The sequence below is a fragment of the Lytechinus variegatus genome, chromosome 19, assembly GCF_018143015.1.
Source record: "Lytechinus variegatus isolate NC3 chromosome 19, Lvar_3.0, whole genome shotgun sequence".
In the NCBI taxonomy this organism is placed as follows: Eukaryota; Metazoa; Echinodermata; class Echinoidea; order Temnopleuroida; family Toxopneustidae; genus Lytechinus; species Lytechinus variegatus.
This window is the reverse complement of record NC_054758.1, coordinates 4356131-4374164: the sequence shown is the minus strand read 5'-3', so window position 1 is coordinate 4374164 and position 18034 is coordinate 4356131. Positions and strand designations below refer to the sequence as shown.

The 18034-nt window shown below is 38.8% G+C and overlaps 2 protein-coding genes across 3 annotated transcripts in view; one reads left to right on the top strand and one right to left on the bottom strand.

The window, feature by feature from the left end:
- Nucleotides 1-2624: 2624 nt before the first annotated feature.
- On the bottom strand, nt 2625-3824 carry LOC121406224 (histamine H1 receptor-like). Its single transcript, XM_041597247.1, has one exon. The coding sequence runs from the start codon at nt 3822-3824 to the stop codon at nt 2625-2627; it is 1200 nt and encodes a 399-aa protein (XP_041453181.1).
- Nucleotides 3825-9368: 5544 nt separating this feature from the next.
- LOC121405737 (BTB/POZ domain-containing protein KCTD20-like) overlaps nt 9369-18034 on the top strand; it is a 35968-nt gene continuing 27302 nt past the window's right edge. For both annotated transcript variants that reach the window (XM_041596686.1, XM_041596685.1), the window contains exons 1-2: nt 9369-9475; nt 11943-12164. In XM_041596686.1, coding sequence (XP_041452620.1) covers nt 12061-12164 — 104 coding nt within the window. In that variant the 5' untranslated portion in view covers nt 9369-9475; nt 11943-12060. The remainder of the gene's footprint in view (nt 9476-11942; nt 12165-18034) is intronic.

Genomic DNA, 18034 nt, shown 5'->3' with positions numbered 1-18034 from the left:
CATGTTTTCAAGTAGCTAAGCATAAATAATTCTCCTGGTATCGATGGACTTACTTCTGAATTTTATCATGTCTTTTGGTCCATGCTAAAAAAAATGATTTTTTTCGGAATAACGAGCCATCGGAAATACGGATGTTGCCGGAGAGATTTCATCTGTCTCTTGTCAGCTTTAATGCTACTCAAATCGATTCTCTGGACTGTTCACAATAATTATTACATACATAAGTCATTACACTTAAAATAAAACCGAAAAACTGTCACAAAACATGTTTATCACATGAAACGCAATACATGAAGATAAAAAGAGAGCTTGTAACACGAACTGCTATCATAAGTGTTAATAGCGGAGATGAAACTGGTTGTTTTGCGACCTCGGAGTACATTAAGGTGTAACGATTTCACTTATAATGTAAAAGTGTTCAATTAAGAGTAATTAGGAAAAGATACGATAATAACACGAGAAAGAGGGAGGAAATGTTTGCACCCTCGATATATGTATGCACATCATGGGCAGTGATCCTAGGGACGGGTGATGGGGTGCCCCCCCCCCCTCCTCTTGATTTTCGTAGTTTTACTTACTTTGATTTACTTGGATGTATAGAGAAGTAAAGCTTGTAGCTTATTTGCTAGTCTGCAGGCACAGACCCTGATTGGAACTTTGATCAACAAGTGTGCCTCCACGCAAAGACTAGCACATACAAAACTGCCTGAGCGAGAGAGCCTTCAGTACACAAGGCATGAGTAGGTTGCACATTCAGACCCTTATTTCGAGTGAAGGGTTTGCCCAGCAGACTACTTATTTCCCCATCGTCACGTTGGATAGTTTTTCCAGTGCCTCTCTATAGCTGATTTGAACATATTGACACGAGATGCAGAAACTGCTTCCTCTGGTAAAGCATTCCAGTTATTTATACTCCTAATTGAAAATGCATTTTGCCTTATTTGCGATTTGCATCTCATTTTTTCGCTGTAAATTCATATCTCTGAACAGAATATCAATATTATTACCAGACATATATAGAGACACACGTGTCATCAGCAAATAGCACAAAATTTAGCATATTTGAACATTGGGGTAAATCATTTATAAGTAACAGAAAAAGGAGTGGGCCGAGGACTGAACCCTGGGGCACTTCATACCTCACTGTCCTGGAGCTTAACTTCATGCTGTGACCTTTGGTTCTACCATCAATCTCAAAGAAGTTGTTCAGGTCAATTTGATCAAGTCCTTTTGAAATTTTGTAAAGGGTCTTCTCGCATCCCCCATGGGGACCCAAAAATCTCACGAAATCATGGATCTGTCATGATGCAAATCGGGGCTGGTATGCGATTGAGAGGGCAAATAATGTCACATACGGCCTACTCCAAATTTTCTTTGTACAGTACTTTATTTTGATTTCGTGGATCAGAATACCCCCAGGTAGGGGGGGGGGGGGGGCTCAGTATATAAGCATAATGGGTATGTGCCGCGGAGGGGACCCCCATTTTTACACTAAAATTTCCGTTCCAAGGCATAGCATTTTTGTCTTATTGAGAAAAAGAACAAAGAAAGCCGCTCCAACGCATAGCATTTTCTTCTTATCGAGAAAAAAGTGCTCCAAAGCTTCGCATATTTTTCGTAACGCCGTTCCGGTCGCATTGATCCGCTACAATAAGCTGCAATTTTGGTGAAAAGCGGCCGCAGAACACTGTCCGACCATTGCCACAGCGCGAGCGCACCCGGCGGCCGTGCCGCAGGGCTAGCTGCATTATTACACGCATACCCGTTCCATAGGGATGCATTTGCACTCACATGCTGGCGATCCGTTCCAAGGACCCCCGTTTTCACAAACATTTGTAGTTCCGAAGCCCGTTCCGAGGACTCTCCTTTTTACAATTAGCCCGCTCCAAGGCCCCCGTTTTTTGTCTCGCCCGCGGCACAACCCCACCACTTTTTTGGTCGAGTGCCCCCCCCCCCGGGCAGAATACATCCAAATATGAAATTTCATATGTTCTCTCACGCGTATCCTAGTATTTAGACCCTATCCGAAACACATGGGTGGAAACCCCAGGGGAACGCGTCTCCCCTACCAAAAATAGTAGGGGGACATAAATATCAAATGTCCCCCTACTATTCACAAACGAAATAATACATGTATTTTGGACTAATGACCTTACATTTTGGGTGAAAACTTTTCTTCTTTTTTTTGCTTGCTTGCTTATAAAATTTTACAGCCCTTGGTCCCCCTACCTTTGGGGGACAAATTTCCGCCCATGTCGAAACAGCCTGAGGAAAAACACGAATCAGAAATCTAAAAATACATCGTAAGGACAAGTGCTTACCCCGTTTCCTCACCCCCCCCCCCTCTCCATTATGCACCTGCAACCTAAAATAAGACAGCAGAGGCGTATGGCTGGTTTGAGCATGGGGGTGCGCATCCTGCATGGGGAGGCGGAACTAAAGTTAGAAAATCAGCCGTTGAAAGCAGAAGAATTGCTTGCCACAGTCATGACAGTGTTGGAACTCCTCTGCCTCAGCGGGAGGGTGCACGTGCACCCAGCGCACCCCCAGCCTACGCCCTTGGACAGTCGATATATATACTTTTCGACTAATCCCATTATCAAAATAAATTCAACAACCAAAGATTAAGCACCACGTAGCTTCCATAGCCAGGGCCAGCGATCAAGGAGTAGAAAACGACGAAAACTCCGACGAAAATGTTTGTTGGTGGCGGCGTAAATGAATGGATTTATCATAGAGTTTCCCCAAACAAGTGTATTTGTGATGTCGTGGGCGAGCCAGGAAACGCAGTTCTTGCCGCAGATGGCATACATGATACTGGTAACCTGGACAGGCAACCAACAGATCAGGAAACATCCTACAAGTATGGCAAGAACCACAGCTGCTTTGCGATGTCGGGCAAACGTCTGTTCCTTCGATAGCACCTCTCCTTTAGGTTGTTGTGGTTGATGGATTGATGCGCTTCCGTTCGAGTTTTCCTTGATGGTAATCGCTCCAGAGCCGTTAGCGGAAGTGCATTGGGAATCATTCAGAGTAGGCCTATCTTGTCCATCTAGACCTGCTCTTGCTGATGGAGATCCTTCTTCTTTAGTTGCCTGACGTGTGGATAATTCGTTCCCAGGACTCTGTCCAACGATCCCTCTGGATCTCCTTTTGATATTGTAATAAACAGCAAGGTTCAAAGCTATCAGGATTACAAATGGAATATAGACCTGGATGGAGTTTTGGACCAGTGTCAGGGCAAGACTGGACCTCGCTTCTGAGTCGCACTCAACTGAATAATCCACCTCGTAGTGTCCTGTGATTGGACCCCAAGCACAAACAGTCAGAATGTACCAAAGTGATTCCACGACCCATGAAATGCAGATGATGGCTCCAATACGCTTCTTGGTCTGGACTGTCCGATACCGCACCCCCATCACCAAGAGACAGTACCGGTCCCAGCTAATCAGGACCAGGGTTAAAACGGACATCGACGCCACAGTATAGTCGGTGACCAACCACACCTTGCAGAGGATCTCACCGAAATGCCAGAACTGCTCGATCAGCCACGCAATGTTGATGGGCCACAAGAGGGCACCCACTGTCAAATCCGTAACTGCAAGGTTTAGGATGAGCAGGTTGGCCGCATTGGACCGGATGCGGTTGTCTCGACAGTATGCCACAATCACCATGATGTTGCCGATCGTGGTCACAGCACTTATTACGGAAGTTGTCAGTGGGACAGTCGCGAGCCATGCTGCTGGGTGAGCAGGTGTTCCGTAATTTCCATCCTGAGGATAACCGTCATCATTCGGAAAAGTGGAATTTTCGTTCAATTCCATAGTTTACTGCTGACATTCGAAATACCAGCGTCTACAGCTTCGAGGATTGCTTGGATTACAACTGGAGATGTGAACCAGTGAAATGCAAGTCTGACGATGACAAAACAAGATATGATCTATGCAGTTAACCTTAAGAAAAGACCGAATTTGTATCTGAATCCAGAGGCTTTCGTTTACGAGTACAAAAAGTGACACAAACTTAGAGCCTTCATCAGAATGATGTCTCTGACATCTGCCTTTTCCACATTCTTGAGAATGGCAAAAATGATGGCCAAATGATGTGCAAAGAAACGACGACGCGTAATTTCGAAGCTGAAGCCTGACAGAATCAAACTTTTAAAATCCATACAAAACCGAATGTTTTCATTTAAGTCAGGTTCGCGTGTGCTCCATAACATCGCTCCATATTTTTCCCCTTTTCTTCAGAAACTCGCTAAATTACAGTATTCGAATCATGAGCCAAAATGAGGTGGTATGTATCTCCATAAAGGAGGTGTACGTGATGGTCGATATTGTTCGAGCATTTAGAACATAGCACCTCTCACCAAACATCATATCGTGTTGATGTCAATCACGGAAAATGGGAATGGTGTCAATATAGACAACAACTCGTCTCACTTGTCCGCCCATGCGCGTAAGTCAATACTTATACATTGACATTTAAGAGCTTCGATCATATTTCATGTATTTTAAAATCTTCCACTCAAACGCCAGGAGAGTCTTTCACGAGCGTTTATCCGAGAAATGATTGTATGGTTTTATTCGATAGTTACCATAGTAACTGTGCTTTTCAGCCTATCAAAATCGAGGAAAGTTGTCAGATCTAACACCTTGCCAGACGACAAAACATTACTGATGAAACGCACACCGGGATCGTGCAGCTTTGTTAAGGTGGTCTATTAAAATTAATATTATTGTGCAATCATTCTGAAGATAAAGCTATCAAATGCGTTATGTCGCCCGAATTTGTCTAATATAGTGTTTTCAGGATCACTTCTAATCGTGTATTCAAAACACAAACTGACAATTTTTCTTTCAACATATTCTTTGCTTGAACAAGATATTGATACAAAAACTTACTTATTAACCATGCTAACACTTTCGCATTTTATGAATCGATTCATTTACTCGGAGTTCTAGTTTGACGATTCACGGCTAGCTTGACACTAATTCGATTAATATTTTATTTCAATTAAAAATGCCGCGACTGGTACTACCATAAATGATTTGCTCACAGTATTGACAAAGCTGAGAAAATGTGATTTCGATAAAAACGCAATATGCCAGTTGCTCAGCTAATGGAACAAAATATTTTAACAGCTTTAATAACGGTAAGCATGATGATTGTCACTCAAACATTGGAGCTCTTTCTGACTTGAAAGCATATACTTCTTCGGCATAAAGTGCCTATATAATTAGCACCGGTGGAAGCGATGGGCTGCATCGAATACATTTCCCGCTCACGAGTTTTACGGTTATTCTTTCTCAGCACAACACAACTCGTTGCCATAGTTTGGGGGGAAATAAGCAGACAGGCGACTGACATTTTGACCTAAAGGTCGTACGTTAAAAGCAATAATACACATGAACATAATTATTAATGAGGAATTAAATGCGACACTGCTCGTTCATGGCATTTAAAATTTTTAATCATCATGATGAATATTGCCCGGGCGAGGGGAGTGAAATATATTGATGTACACAGTGGCGTAATTACGGGGGAGCATGGGGCACGTGCTCCCCCCCCCCCCGTCGGGTTACAAAAAAAACCCCGGGGAATGGAGAAAAAGAGGGAGAAAGGAAGAGAAACGTAGTGGAAAGAAGAAATTATTATTTATTATAATGTTATATCATATTATAAATATGTTACATTACATAAGAAACATTGTTATCATAAATTTATGATTCATAATTTTCTCAGGGCCTATATCATTGTTACTGGTGCTCGCATTGTCTGTTTAACGAGATATGTAATTCTGTTGTACTAAAACCTCCCGTTTTCAAGTCAATATACACCAAGTATTTTTCCTCGCACTTCGAGTTATCATTGTTTTATGTAGTGAGTCAGACATTAGCTTCTTTTTCATGACTACTTAAACTGATTGTCCCATGTTAAGGTCTTAATACAAAACATTTCCTGCCCGTGATCACGTTCGCATTAGTGGATTGGTGAGATATGTCTGCTCTCTATGAATTCCTAACATCAGTCCTTAAAATGTCCCCTTTTCTGATCTGAATATAATTTTTTTAACTCGCGCTTGCATCATTTGATTAGTGAAATACACGTGGTCTTAGTGAATTACTACAAACAAGCATTAGAATGCCCCACTTCAGGTCTGAATTATCTAAATTTTAGCTCGCGCTTTGCGCTCGCAATATTTAATTAGTGAGATGCGTATGATAATCATGATTAAAATGACTACAAAAAGTGCTAAATGTGTTCATATGTAATTCTAACAAAATCATCAAGCGCTTGGCTCTCCCATTACAAGACTATGGTGAGATATGTATACTCTTTATGGATCCCTTAAAAAATAGTCCTGTTTTGGTCAATATATAAAAATTTGAGCTCGCGCTTCGCGCTCCCATCATTTGGTTAGTGAAATACGTATGGTTTGGTGAATTCCTACAAACAAGCCTTAAAATGCCCCTCTTCAGGTCTAAATTTCCTAAATTTTCAGCTCGCGCTTCGCGAGGGGGGGGGGGTCCAGCATCAGTCCCATATGCGCTGCATGGCTATGTTAACTACTAGGTTAGGGGTTACAAACGTATCTCCATGATATTATTTTGCGAAAGCCCCTATTCATTTGTGGCTAAACTTTAGAAATTTAAAGAGGGAGTGAACTGCGTGCGGTCTCCCATCGACTGTGTGCTATAAAATAATACGTAGTCTTAAAATATACATTTTCAGATATCTACTTATATAACGGAGAATAGATTGACCTAATATATATAATTGTAAAAAGAAACTAAAATGGTTTGAGAGGAAAAGTAATTGTTTGCTACTTGGTGACATAAGTAGAGAGACAGGAGTCTCTCTACTACTCATCATCTCTACTCGCCGACTCAGAGTCTCTCTACTACTCATCATCTCTACTCGCCGACTCAGAGTCTCTCTACTACTCATCATCTCTACTCGCCGACTCAAGCCAGCATCTCCTCATCAGCTCTACTACTCAAGCTGTTCTCACTCAACATTCCTTCTGGTTTACAGTCCTTTTCAGGACTATTTTCAAGAAAGAATACTCTATTCTCAAATCTCCACTTTCTCGCCTATCCACTTCTTCTCTTCTTCTATCCACTGTTTCTATAACACTCCACATGGTGTACCGTAAACCACATCAGCAATTGGTGACATAACTGCTTCTCGGTTCGTGACACATTGCGGTAGAAATGTTGATTAGCATTTTATCATTCAAATTTGGTCTGTATTGAGATTTAGTTTGTTTAAACTATGATAATGACATTATTTGGGGCTAACCTCGATTAGCATCTTGCTATTATGTTAGCTTCAATTACCAAATGTTTTGTTTATATGTGATGTACAATTCCCTGTAATTGTACCTGACACAGATATTTGGTAACAAATTCAATTCAATAGTACTAGACGACACTAACATTATGGGTCAGGAAACTGGCCAGGTATGATCAATTTAGGACTCGAGATGGCGCTATTGGTTCGTATCTGGTTAAAAAAAGTTACTTTAACCGTCTATGCATGACTGCAGGTGTCTTTTCTAAATTAAATCACTGGAATTTAGGATCCACGTTGTTTTTTTTTAAACAATGTGCGAAGTTGCCATAGAAACCAGTAAAATATAACTGACAGCTTAATGGAAATTTACAGTTAACAAATCAAAGCGAAACAAAAGGCAGGGAGTATTATATCTTGTGCAATTTAAATGACATCTGATACAATGAGTTCATAAGTATATATATATAGAGAGAGAGGGCCGTTTGGTTTGCAGTACGATCGAGGGCTATCATCAAAATTCTGAAGGCAATTTTTCCCATCCAGGGGCGACGCCAAGGGGCAGGGTGTGGCTGCCTCAATGATTTTCAACAAGTTAAAAACAGGAGCAAAAGATGAAAAGAGTAGATAAAAGGAAGAAGGGTACAAATTAAAATGGAGGAAGTATGAAAATGTTAACGATATTGCAATTATCATTCTTGCACGACCTAGATCTCTACGGAGGCTTAAAAGTGCCCACCAGCGAATCATAGTCATGTCTACATCTCTTAGGCAAAATGATAAGATGACGAAATCTCGGATCTAGCCATATCTACATCCCGGGATTGACGAGATACCATGCGCGACCAAAAAAAAACACGTAAAAAGGATGTCTTTTTCAGCATAGGGCACGTTACGTACGTAACGTAATTAAGGGTGTCAAAAACAATAATGAAAAAGGGTATCTATTTTCGCTAGGAAAGATACGTGTTTAGGGTCAAATTTTCGAGGGTTTAACAAACTAAGACTAAAATGTTTTATGATAGATGTACTTTCTTCCCCAACAGGATTTGCGCGAGGTGTCGGAGATAGGTCTGTACTAAAACCCAATGATGTATAGGTAATGGTAAAACCGACGACCGATCGACGTCTGGAACAATTGAAATGTCGCTGTACTTGTTAAGGGGTTCAATTCAAGGAATAATTGCCAAGAAAATCGTTTTGTGTCTTATACTTGTTAAAGGTACGGTTTTACACGCGAATACTTGTTAAGGGGTGCATTTTCAGCATATGGAAAATACGTGTTTAGAGTGCTTTTCCAGACCCCATGGTCGCGCATGGTATGCACTCGTGAATGGAAGTGCCCCCCGGGCCCCCCCGGATCTACATCCTGTGGGAGAGATGATCAAATGGCAAGATATCAGATCCAAAATCTTGCCATCTGATCATCTCTTCTAAAATACTGTAAAAGATGTAAACATGACGAGATCCAAAATCTGATCATATCTCACACGGATGTACACAGGGGCCGCGGAGCGGTTTTCAAAGTGGGGGGGGGGGGGTGACCATGCAAAAAATCACAATCAGTAATTATGGTCATCATACGTTTTTGTACACAGTTTTTGAAAAAAAGAGAGGGGGCTGAAGCCCAACGCCAGGGCCGAGGCTGCCCCTGGTAGACATGACGAGATCCGAGATCTCGTCAACTTATCCTTTTCCCTAAGAGATGTAGACATGACGAGATGATTATATCTGGGTGGCACTTTTAAGCTTCCATAATGTGATCTCCCATTTTCATACTCTTCTCTCTTCACCCTTTTCCAGTTTTCAATTATTTGAAAAAAAAGAAACAAAGACAGAAAAGCATATAAGGCGCGGTCGCCACTTGCTAATTTGATCTGAATAATTGGCCATGGTTAATATGAGCAATATTAACCAACGTGTGGACCCATGTTTTGTTTTATGATTTAGCAAGATCACATTTGAATTTGGCTCCTTCATTTTCAATCACTGCTGCTACTACCTCATCATGATTCTCTGACGATATTTTTATGCTGCCATCTACCGGCAACTTCGCGTCAGGAACTCATATTTGTATGGCCGATAGACGGAGGAGAACATTACACAGCGAACGTGACATTACAAAATTTTGGAAGACGGCCGAGACATGAATCATTCTTGGAGATAAGGGCAAGGAAATGTGAGTTCCAAGCATTTCGGCTAACAGTATGATTTCTTAATCGTAAATCTAGTGTGGAATATTAGTAGAAAATAGAAGAAATGCTAATAAAAATTGGGCCAAACTCCGGTCCCAGCCGAACTGTTTTTGTTTGAACGAATCGCGACACTGCAGTACACGGCCCAGTGCCCACATAGCATAGACTGCACTGCCGACACGGCTAGCCAGCCAGTGCAGTTTGCATTCGTGATGTGTGAACAAAAATACGATTGCGCAATAGCCAATAACTAACCAAGAATCAATCAAACAATGTCTCCTGAATGCAGTCGTAAGATGAAGTAGATTTTCAGATTCAGATATATTTATTTTGGGGTGCTAGTGCAGTTTCACACCACCGCCAGCCTACTTCAAGCAAATTTCCCGAATTCCCAGCACTAAATTGTTTCAACTTTCATTCATTTTGTGATTGCCAACTGTCATGACATAGGCTAATTTAGTAATTACAAACAAATTCTTCTATCACAGTCAAGTCTCAGTCTAATTCTAAGTTAATGGGGGTGTTTCATTTTCTAATCTTGCAGTTAATCGCAAATTTGTGATTGATTGCTAATCTTCTTGAAACAAGGCGTGTTATCTTATTTGCTGTACTCCTGTAGCAAAAATTGCAAGGCCTAGATTCTACACAGAAAAATTGCAATAGAATATTTGCGAATGTTTCAAATATTTTCTTGCAACACCCCCTAAGTCCGCGACCTTATTTCAAGAATCAAGGTCGATATTTGGCAAATTTGCCCACCGCTTTTCCACAATCCACATCGCGATTCCTGTAAAAAGCCTGTATCTGCTTCAATCTCAACCAATGTCATTGTTCAAATTCTCAGTCAGACATCGCTTCGTTTGCAATTTGGCTTTGCCAAAATAAATCATATGGACTGAAGCACAGTGGCAAATCGTCCATAGACTGTTTACCATGGATAGACCGTCTCTGCTCAGTGAATCGGAGACTGCTGATTGGTCAAATGCGCAGATCACGTCATGACTACGTGGTCACCAAAATAGTTCCTTCGGACTGCCTACGAGAGTGTCTATAGTGATAATGATATCTGGTCACATTGTCTATGCGGGAAATGGTCTTGGTTCGTGATCGGATTGCTCCCAAATGGAACGAAAATTATTGAGACTCTGCAATTTCATGCATATACAGGCGACGCTCCGAAACCTGGAAATCAATTGACTTTGTGGAAGTTTGTGCACGTTGAGATACTCTGCAAACTCCAACAAACACGATGACATGTCGATGCTAATTCGTAAGAGTTTGACGGAAAAGCAAGAAGTAATCGAAATTCGCTTACCTGTGTGGTATCGGTGAGAAAATGGATCCTCCAAGAATACCTTTCATAATTCATATACAATACGCGAAAGTGAAATTCTAGGTCGATTTTGGTACGAGGTGATAGGTAATTGCACACTTGTTTTGTTGGAATACTGTGTGGGGCAATGGAAGGGTTGCATTGCTATATTTTCATTCTTAAATTTAATCTTAGCAGTGGCTGGATGATGTCATGTAATAAAGCAAAATATAAACGCCAGCTAGCGTTGAACGCACTACTATCCGTTCTATACAATTTGTCACTGTGTGAAGTTAGCTTGTTAGCGACCAAATCATGCGAATGTGCGGCGAACAAATTGGTACGACTGCCACAGGCAAATATTTTGGTCGTTATCTTCAGTCTATGTCAAAATTATGGTGAAGCCAAGTGAAGTCTGACTGAGAATTTGAATGATAACATAGATTCCTGGTGTTTGGAAAAGCATTGTTCATAGACCTCAAAGTGTGACTGAGAGACTTGCCAAATCTGTGAACGATTTCTGTTGCGGAAATTTGCTTGAAGCCGGCCGGTGCAAACTGCATTAGCGCCAATTTTTGTATAGATCTATTTTGATACATATTTAAATCCCAAACATGACAGCAAACGTAAGTGGCAAATCCAGAAAATGATAATCCTTCTGCCAGGCTTCATGTCCTTGCAATTAAGCTAGATTTACATGTAAAATTCTGATTAAAAGTTGAATTTTTGTTATTTTTAAAAATTTTGTAATGATTCTAAATGTTATGAGATGCTGAGTGATCGGTATGATCGTCACATTGATGTGAGCAGGTTTCAAGAATATCTAACCTCCAATTTCGAGGACAATTTCATTTTGAGGCTTATTAAATTAAAATCGAGCCCCCAAGAGCCTGGAGAACTAAAAAAAAAGGAGCCCCTGGAATTCCCTTAGGGTCCAATTCAAACTGTAGTTTGAAATTTTGGCCCCAGAAATTTTTTTAAATTAATTTTTCGCCTGCCTCTGATACCGTACATGTACATGTATATTGCATTCATCAGAATATTGTGCTATATGTAATTATTATTCATCATTGCTGAAATATTGCTACTTTCAATATGACTAATTTTATTCTTAAATGTTTGTTCTTCACTCGCTCCAGCCTTTCCCTAGTAGATTAGAACTCATCCCCTCCGAAACTCATTACAACAGTTTTGAAACGGGGCATAGTGTGAACGCACCGACATACAGCAGCAGACGGTAATTCAAGTCTTTCTTGCATGGCAGAAGGCCACTCGGAACACTGTTCAGCTTCGAGCGAGGGCGGTAGACTGGACACGGCGGATGGTGGTTGGAGGAACGTTCCCTGGCAGCCTGGAAGGAGGTCAGTACCAGGCAAATTTTTTTCGTTTTCGGGGGATACTTTTTACAAATTACTGCCCAAATCTGCAACATTGGAAAAACTTTAGGGCAATTCCATTAAATGATCAACCTTTTTGTACATGTATGTCCGACCCCCATATTTCTCAAGTCTCACTATATAACTGACCAAGCCATGGTCCTTTTAGAACATTACTGACTTCCAAAAGAACAAGAAATCAGAGACAGAAAATTTCATGAAGGTCCCACATGCTGTATAGGGGGTCGGATGTACATGTACATATTTTAATGGACTTGCCCTTTATCATTGCTTTGAATGGGGATTTTCTGGAACTTGTTTTGTACTTCTCAGAGCTCTTTTGTGTAAAACTCCCTAAGCCCCAGCAGTGTGTAATTTTTTTCCCCTGGTGAGTACATTGAAAGGAAACTTTAATTCAAAGACCTGTATACCTGAAAACACAATACTGGTGATATGATTTGAACAGATACATGTGGAGTCAAATAAAATCAGCAAAACACTAAAGATTTAATTGAAATTTCATTAAAGTTATGACATACATGTATTTTAAGCTTTTTTTTTCTTCATGAAAACACCATTAGCAATCGATGGTATCGTAATATCCACTTATTCTTTTTATATTTCATGATTATACAGGGCTCCACACTAACCTTTTTTTTCTACTGGACTGACTCGATCATGTCGGACCAGTACATACCCAGTTTTTCAAATTTTTACTGGACCAAACCTAAAATTTACAAGTCCCAAATACATGTACATGTAATAAAGAAAAATATAAAAAGATTTAAGCTTATTTTGCTGTCTTTTAATACTTTTTGTTACCCGCCCCCCCAAAAAAAAATAGTACACACACACAGCATAATTCATGAGAGCCATTTTTGAGATGCCAGACCCATTCTTATAATTTACAAAAGTGAAGAAAATATATTTCAGGTTAGATATAAACTTACTGGTCATGTTGGACCAGTAAATCTGGCTATTTCTGAAATGTTACTTGCCCGACAGCAATTTTTAACGGTCTGGGACAGTTGAACAAGTGCCAGTGCCGCGCGCTGTGTTAATTCAAATTTTGTCATCCAAAATTTCTGATTTTCTGACTTTCTGATTTATGATAGATTGAATTTGTAATGTGCCAAATCCACTGTGCAGAGTGACCAAGGCGCAGTAAAAAAAAGATAGATATTAATAAGTGAGATATACATGTATCATACCCACATCATAGATGAAAATATTAAATAGTAATGATTTTTTGTCTCACCTGCGAAGCAGAGTGAGACTATAGGCGCCGCTTTTCCGACGGCGGCGGCAACATCAAATCTTAACCTGAGGTTAAGTTTTTGAAATGATGTCATAACTTAGAAAGTATATGGACCTAGTTAATAAAACTTGGCCATAAGGTTAATCAAGTATTACTGAACATCCTTTTAGAGTTTCATGTCACATGACCAAGGTCAAAGGTCATTTAGGGTCAATGAACTTAGACCATGTTGGAGGAATCAACATCGAAATCTTAACCCGAGGTTAAGTTTTTGAAATGTCATCATAACTTAAAAAATATATGGACCTAGTTCATGAAACTTAGACATAAGGTTAATCAATTATCACTGAACATCCTGCATGAGTTTCATGTCACATGACCAAGGTCAAAGGTCATTTAGGGTCAATGAACTTTGGCCGAATTGGGGATATCTGTTGAATTCCCATCATAACTTTGAAAGTTTATGGATCTGATTCATGAAACTTGGACATAATAGTAATCAAGCATCACTGAACATTTTGTGCAAGTTTCAGGTCTCATGATTAAGGTCAAAGGTCATTTAGGGTAAATGAACTTTGGCCGAATCGGGGGTATCTGTTGAATTACCATCATAACTTTGAAAGTTTATTGGTCTAGTTCATTAAACTTGGACATTGGAGTAATCAAGTATCACTGAACATCCTGTGCGCATTTCAGGTCACATGACCAAGGTCAATGAACTTTGGCCGAATTGGGTGTATCTGTTGAATTACCATCATAACTTTGAAAGTTTATGGATCTGATTCATGAAACCTGTACATAAGAGTAATCAAGTATCACTGAACATCCTGTTCGAGTTTCAGGTCACATGATCAAGGTCAAAGGTCATGTAAGGTCAATGAACTTTGGCCATGTTGGGGGTTTTTGTTGAATAACCATCATATCTCTGTAAGTTTATTGGTCTAGTTCATAAAAAGTGGACATAAGAGTAACCCTGTATCACTGAACTGTGTGAGTTAGAGTAGTATTCAAAGTCAGCACTGCTGCTATATTGAACCGCGTGATGCAGGTGAGATGGCCAGGGGCATTCCACTTGTTTAAACTTATAAAGCAGGTATTTCTGCATTTATCAATAATAATAAATCAAAATTACAAATTTATAATTGTTCAATGATATAACATCAAACATGCATAACATTTGATCAAATTACATGTACAAAGGTGACAATTGTATAGTAGTTAAGTAGATATAGACATAATTCATGTAAACAAAAACAAATATAAATTTAAATGCAGAGGCCAGCTATCATAAGCTGAAAGCTTGAAATAATAGCAGACAGAAAAGGGGTAATATGTAATAGCATAAGAAAAGGGGTCATGACATCATCACCTAATGAATATTCATGATGAAGTGTATACAACTGTTTTCACATAATATTGCTAAATTTAGAAATTCAATAATTTCATATTATCAGATTTTTATGAAATTTTCAGCCCTTTTCTGATTGAATTTTACTCTATAGATATGATATTGTCCAATAATATTTTCCAATCCGTAGTACCCCTTTAACTGTTTGATACATGATGTAAAATACATGTATTGTCAATTTCTTGAGAGATATAATACAATTCAGGTGCCAATAATTTTGACAAATTTATGAACATAACATTGCCTCATATCATTTGATCTTGATGTTCATCTCATAGGCACTGGACTATTTCTGAGCCCTTTCATATTTTTTTCTGTTTGTGCTGTACATATGGGCAATTCCATGGAAAATGTTCACTTTAGAGAAAAAATGAAGTTTTAGATTTCACTCAAGCAGTCAAATTTTCTTAAAAAGTAATCTATAAAGTCTCAATTTCCAATAGAAAAATCGCAATATTGATAAAATTTTGTAGTTTTTTCCATCATCAAAAAAATAGAATAGTATATTGCAAAATTTGAAAAATGTGGCTATTTTTTAACAATTCATCTTTCCTGTCTCTACTAAAAGCAAACAAGGTCCCAGAGGTCTCTTTTAACTTTTGAATAGTTGATTAATGTTTAAATCAACAGAAAATAATCGTTAAATTTTATGCCATTCATCAATTTTACAGAAATCTGTCTTCAGATTTGTGTGATTTCTTTACCATTATCAGTGTCATGTCCGTTACGTTTTTCACTTAAAGTTTTCACAGCTTACAGGAAATTTGTCTAAAGGTACTGCAGATTCAGATTCTATGTTAGAATTAAACCCCCTACCATGTGTAGCAATCATTTTCCCTTACCACTTCTCATTTTCATAAAAATGGCGTAACGGACATGACAATTCGCGTAACGGACATGACGCCTTATATATGGCAAATTAAATGGCAGCATTTACAAAAACAAAATATTAGGCTCAGTGTCACAGACTGAGGTTAGTTTCAATTGTTTGAGGATAGCTGAACCTGAATGTAATATTTCCTAGAATCTGCATGTCATTCAAGCTATTTTTAGAAGTTGGTGAATGATGAAAGTTCAGCTCTTGTTCTGGTAGATTTTTTCTGAGAATTAACGGTATGTTACATAATATTAGGATAAGATGCAGCTAGATCTGGCAACATACTCAGATCACAATCTGCATCATTCGTGTTTGAACAAACATTTGATTATCTTAGGTTCTTGCACTGACAGTTTGGAGCATGATAAAACTCCAACTGTGAATTAATGATCATTGATGATATTACTTCAAAGTATCTGACTTTCACCAACCTCTACATGTACTTCTTCAGTGATGGCATGGGATCACATTTAAAAGCAAGTTTGTATTCGGATATCTGTGTTTCATGATGTACATGTAGCTCTATGAATCCATGAATCTACAGTGGCACTTCTTTGCAGTATCACAAAGCAAAGGGAAAGAATGTGGCGCGATCAATAAATTATGTCATCATAGTATTTTGGTCAGCCATAATCACGATTTGAATGATGTATCTTCAATTGTACACAAGCAGCGCGGACAATACAACGAAATTAGATACAGCCACATTTGTCAGCAAGCAAGATTGTAAGATTTAGAACATCCAAGATTTGATGAAAGGATGATTATACTCAGGATGATAGTTATTTTGAATGAAAAAAAAATCTCAGAAGCTATTTACAAGCATTCCGATTACCTTTAAACTCATACATAATCGATAATGAAAGACCGGTTTCCAGGTACTGCTATTAAATTTTAATACCATTTTTTGTAATATTGAAACTGACATCAATACTAGTACATGTACATGTTCTTTATCATACAATACATCCCATAATATGTTCTTATTGGATTTATACAGGTCTGGTAAATTTTGTTTTCTTCTCACAAAAAATGAGATTTGGTCTTCTCAGTGTGTCGATCGTAGTGGTACGATAAACGTTGTATTCAATATAAAATTATCACTTAGGCTATAGCTATTAATTTAATGATACCTGCTAATAATATCTACATATTTTTCATTAGAGTGTTAGTAAAGGTACACTGCTGTTACATAATTACATTCATTATTGATATTTCTTTCATTTTCAAACTAAGAAGTGCTGATGAAGTTCACTTCGTAAGGGTGTCATGTCCGTTACGCTAGTATATTATCAAATATTAGGGCATGAATAAAAAATAAGTTTTTCTATCAATTTTTTCTCCTTTAATTAGGTGTGGTGGATGGTAGAAACTGGAAAATACTCATTAACTGTTGTTAACCGGTGTAAAATAATTTTTTCTAAATATTTTTTGTTTTATAAATATTGTACAAAAAGACCCCCTCTCAAATTGCAAAATAATAGGAGATATTACAGATTACCAGTTATGATATGTGTCTCTAACCTCTAGCCCTAACATGTAAACAATTAGACTTGTACCATATCTTGTAATAAAATAATTATATTCGCTTACAAAAAGTGGACAAAACTGTCATGTCCGTTACGCTTCGTGTGTCATGTCCGTTACGCTACATTTTGAGCTAGGAATACAGAATGCACTGCAAAACTGTTGTTAAACACCATTTTATGGATAGAGCATGATCTTAAGGTTAAATTAACACCAATGTCAGGTACATGCAATCTAAGAATTCACAGGAATTTTGATAAGCAATAGGAGGTAAAAATGCTTCGTCCATTTCGTGTCATGTCCGTTACGCTCACAAAGAGTGCAATTTCTCCGCAACTGTTCAATGAAACGATTTGAAATTTTATGTGTATGTAACTGATACTTAAATGTGTCTGATAAGCTTAGTAACAATTATCAAAAGACTGCTAGTTCTACTGTATAAACATTTGAATTACAAAAATTTGTCTGAACGTCATGTCCGTTACGCTGGAATTGACCATATATGTGCAGAGAAATGTGCTCTATACAGGACTCAAATGAACAAACTCAAAGGGGCAAGGCAGTATTTTGAGAGAGCACTGAAAGGAAAGGGATGGCGGGCGTTGCTTATTTTAAGGGGGGGGGGGGCATCCAAAGCCATTGAAAAAGGGCATCAATAGTAAAATGTACTTTCCAATGGGACACATGAAATGGATGACCACAGGGCACAAAGAAAAAGGCACTTATTTGTTCCTTAAATCTATCAATATTTGAAAGGGCATCATCTACATTCTGAGGGTATGAGA

Coding starts and splice junctions, on each gene's coding strand:
- LOC121406224 (XM_041597247.1), bottom strand. CDS start 3,824: ATGGAATTGAACGAAAATTCCACTTTTCCGAATGATGACGGTTATCCT.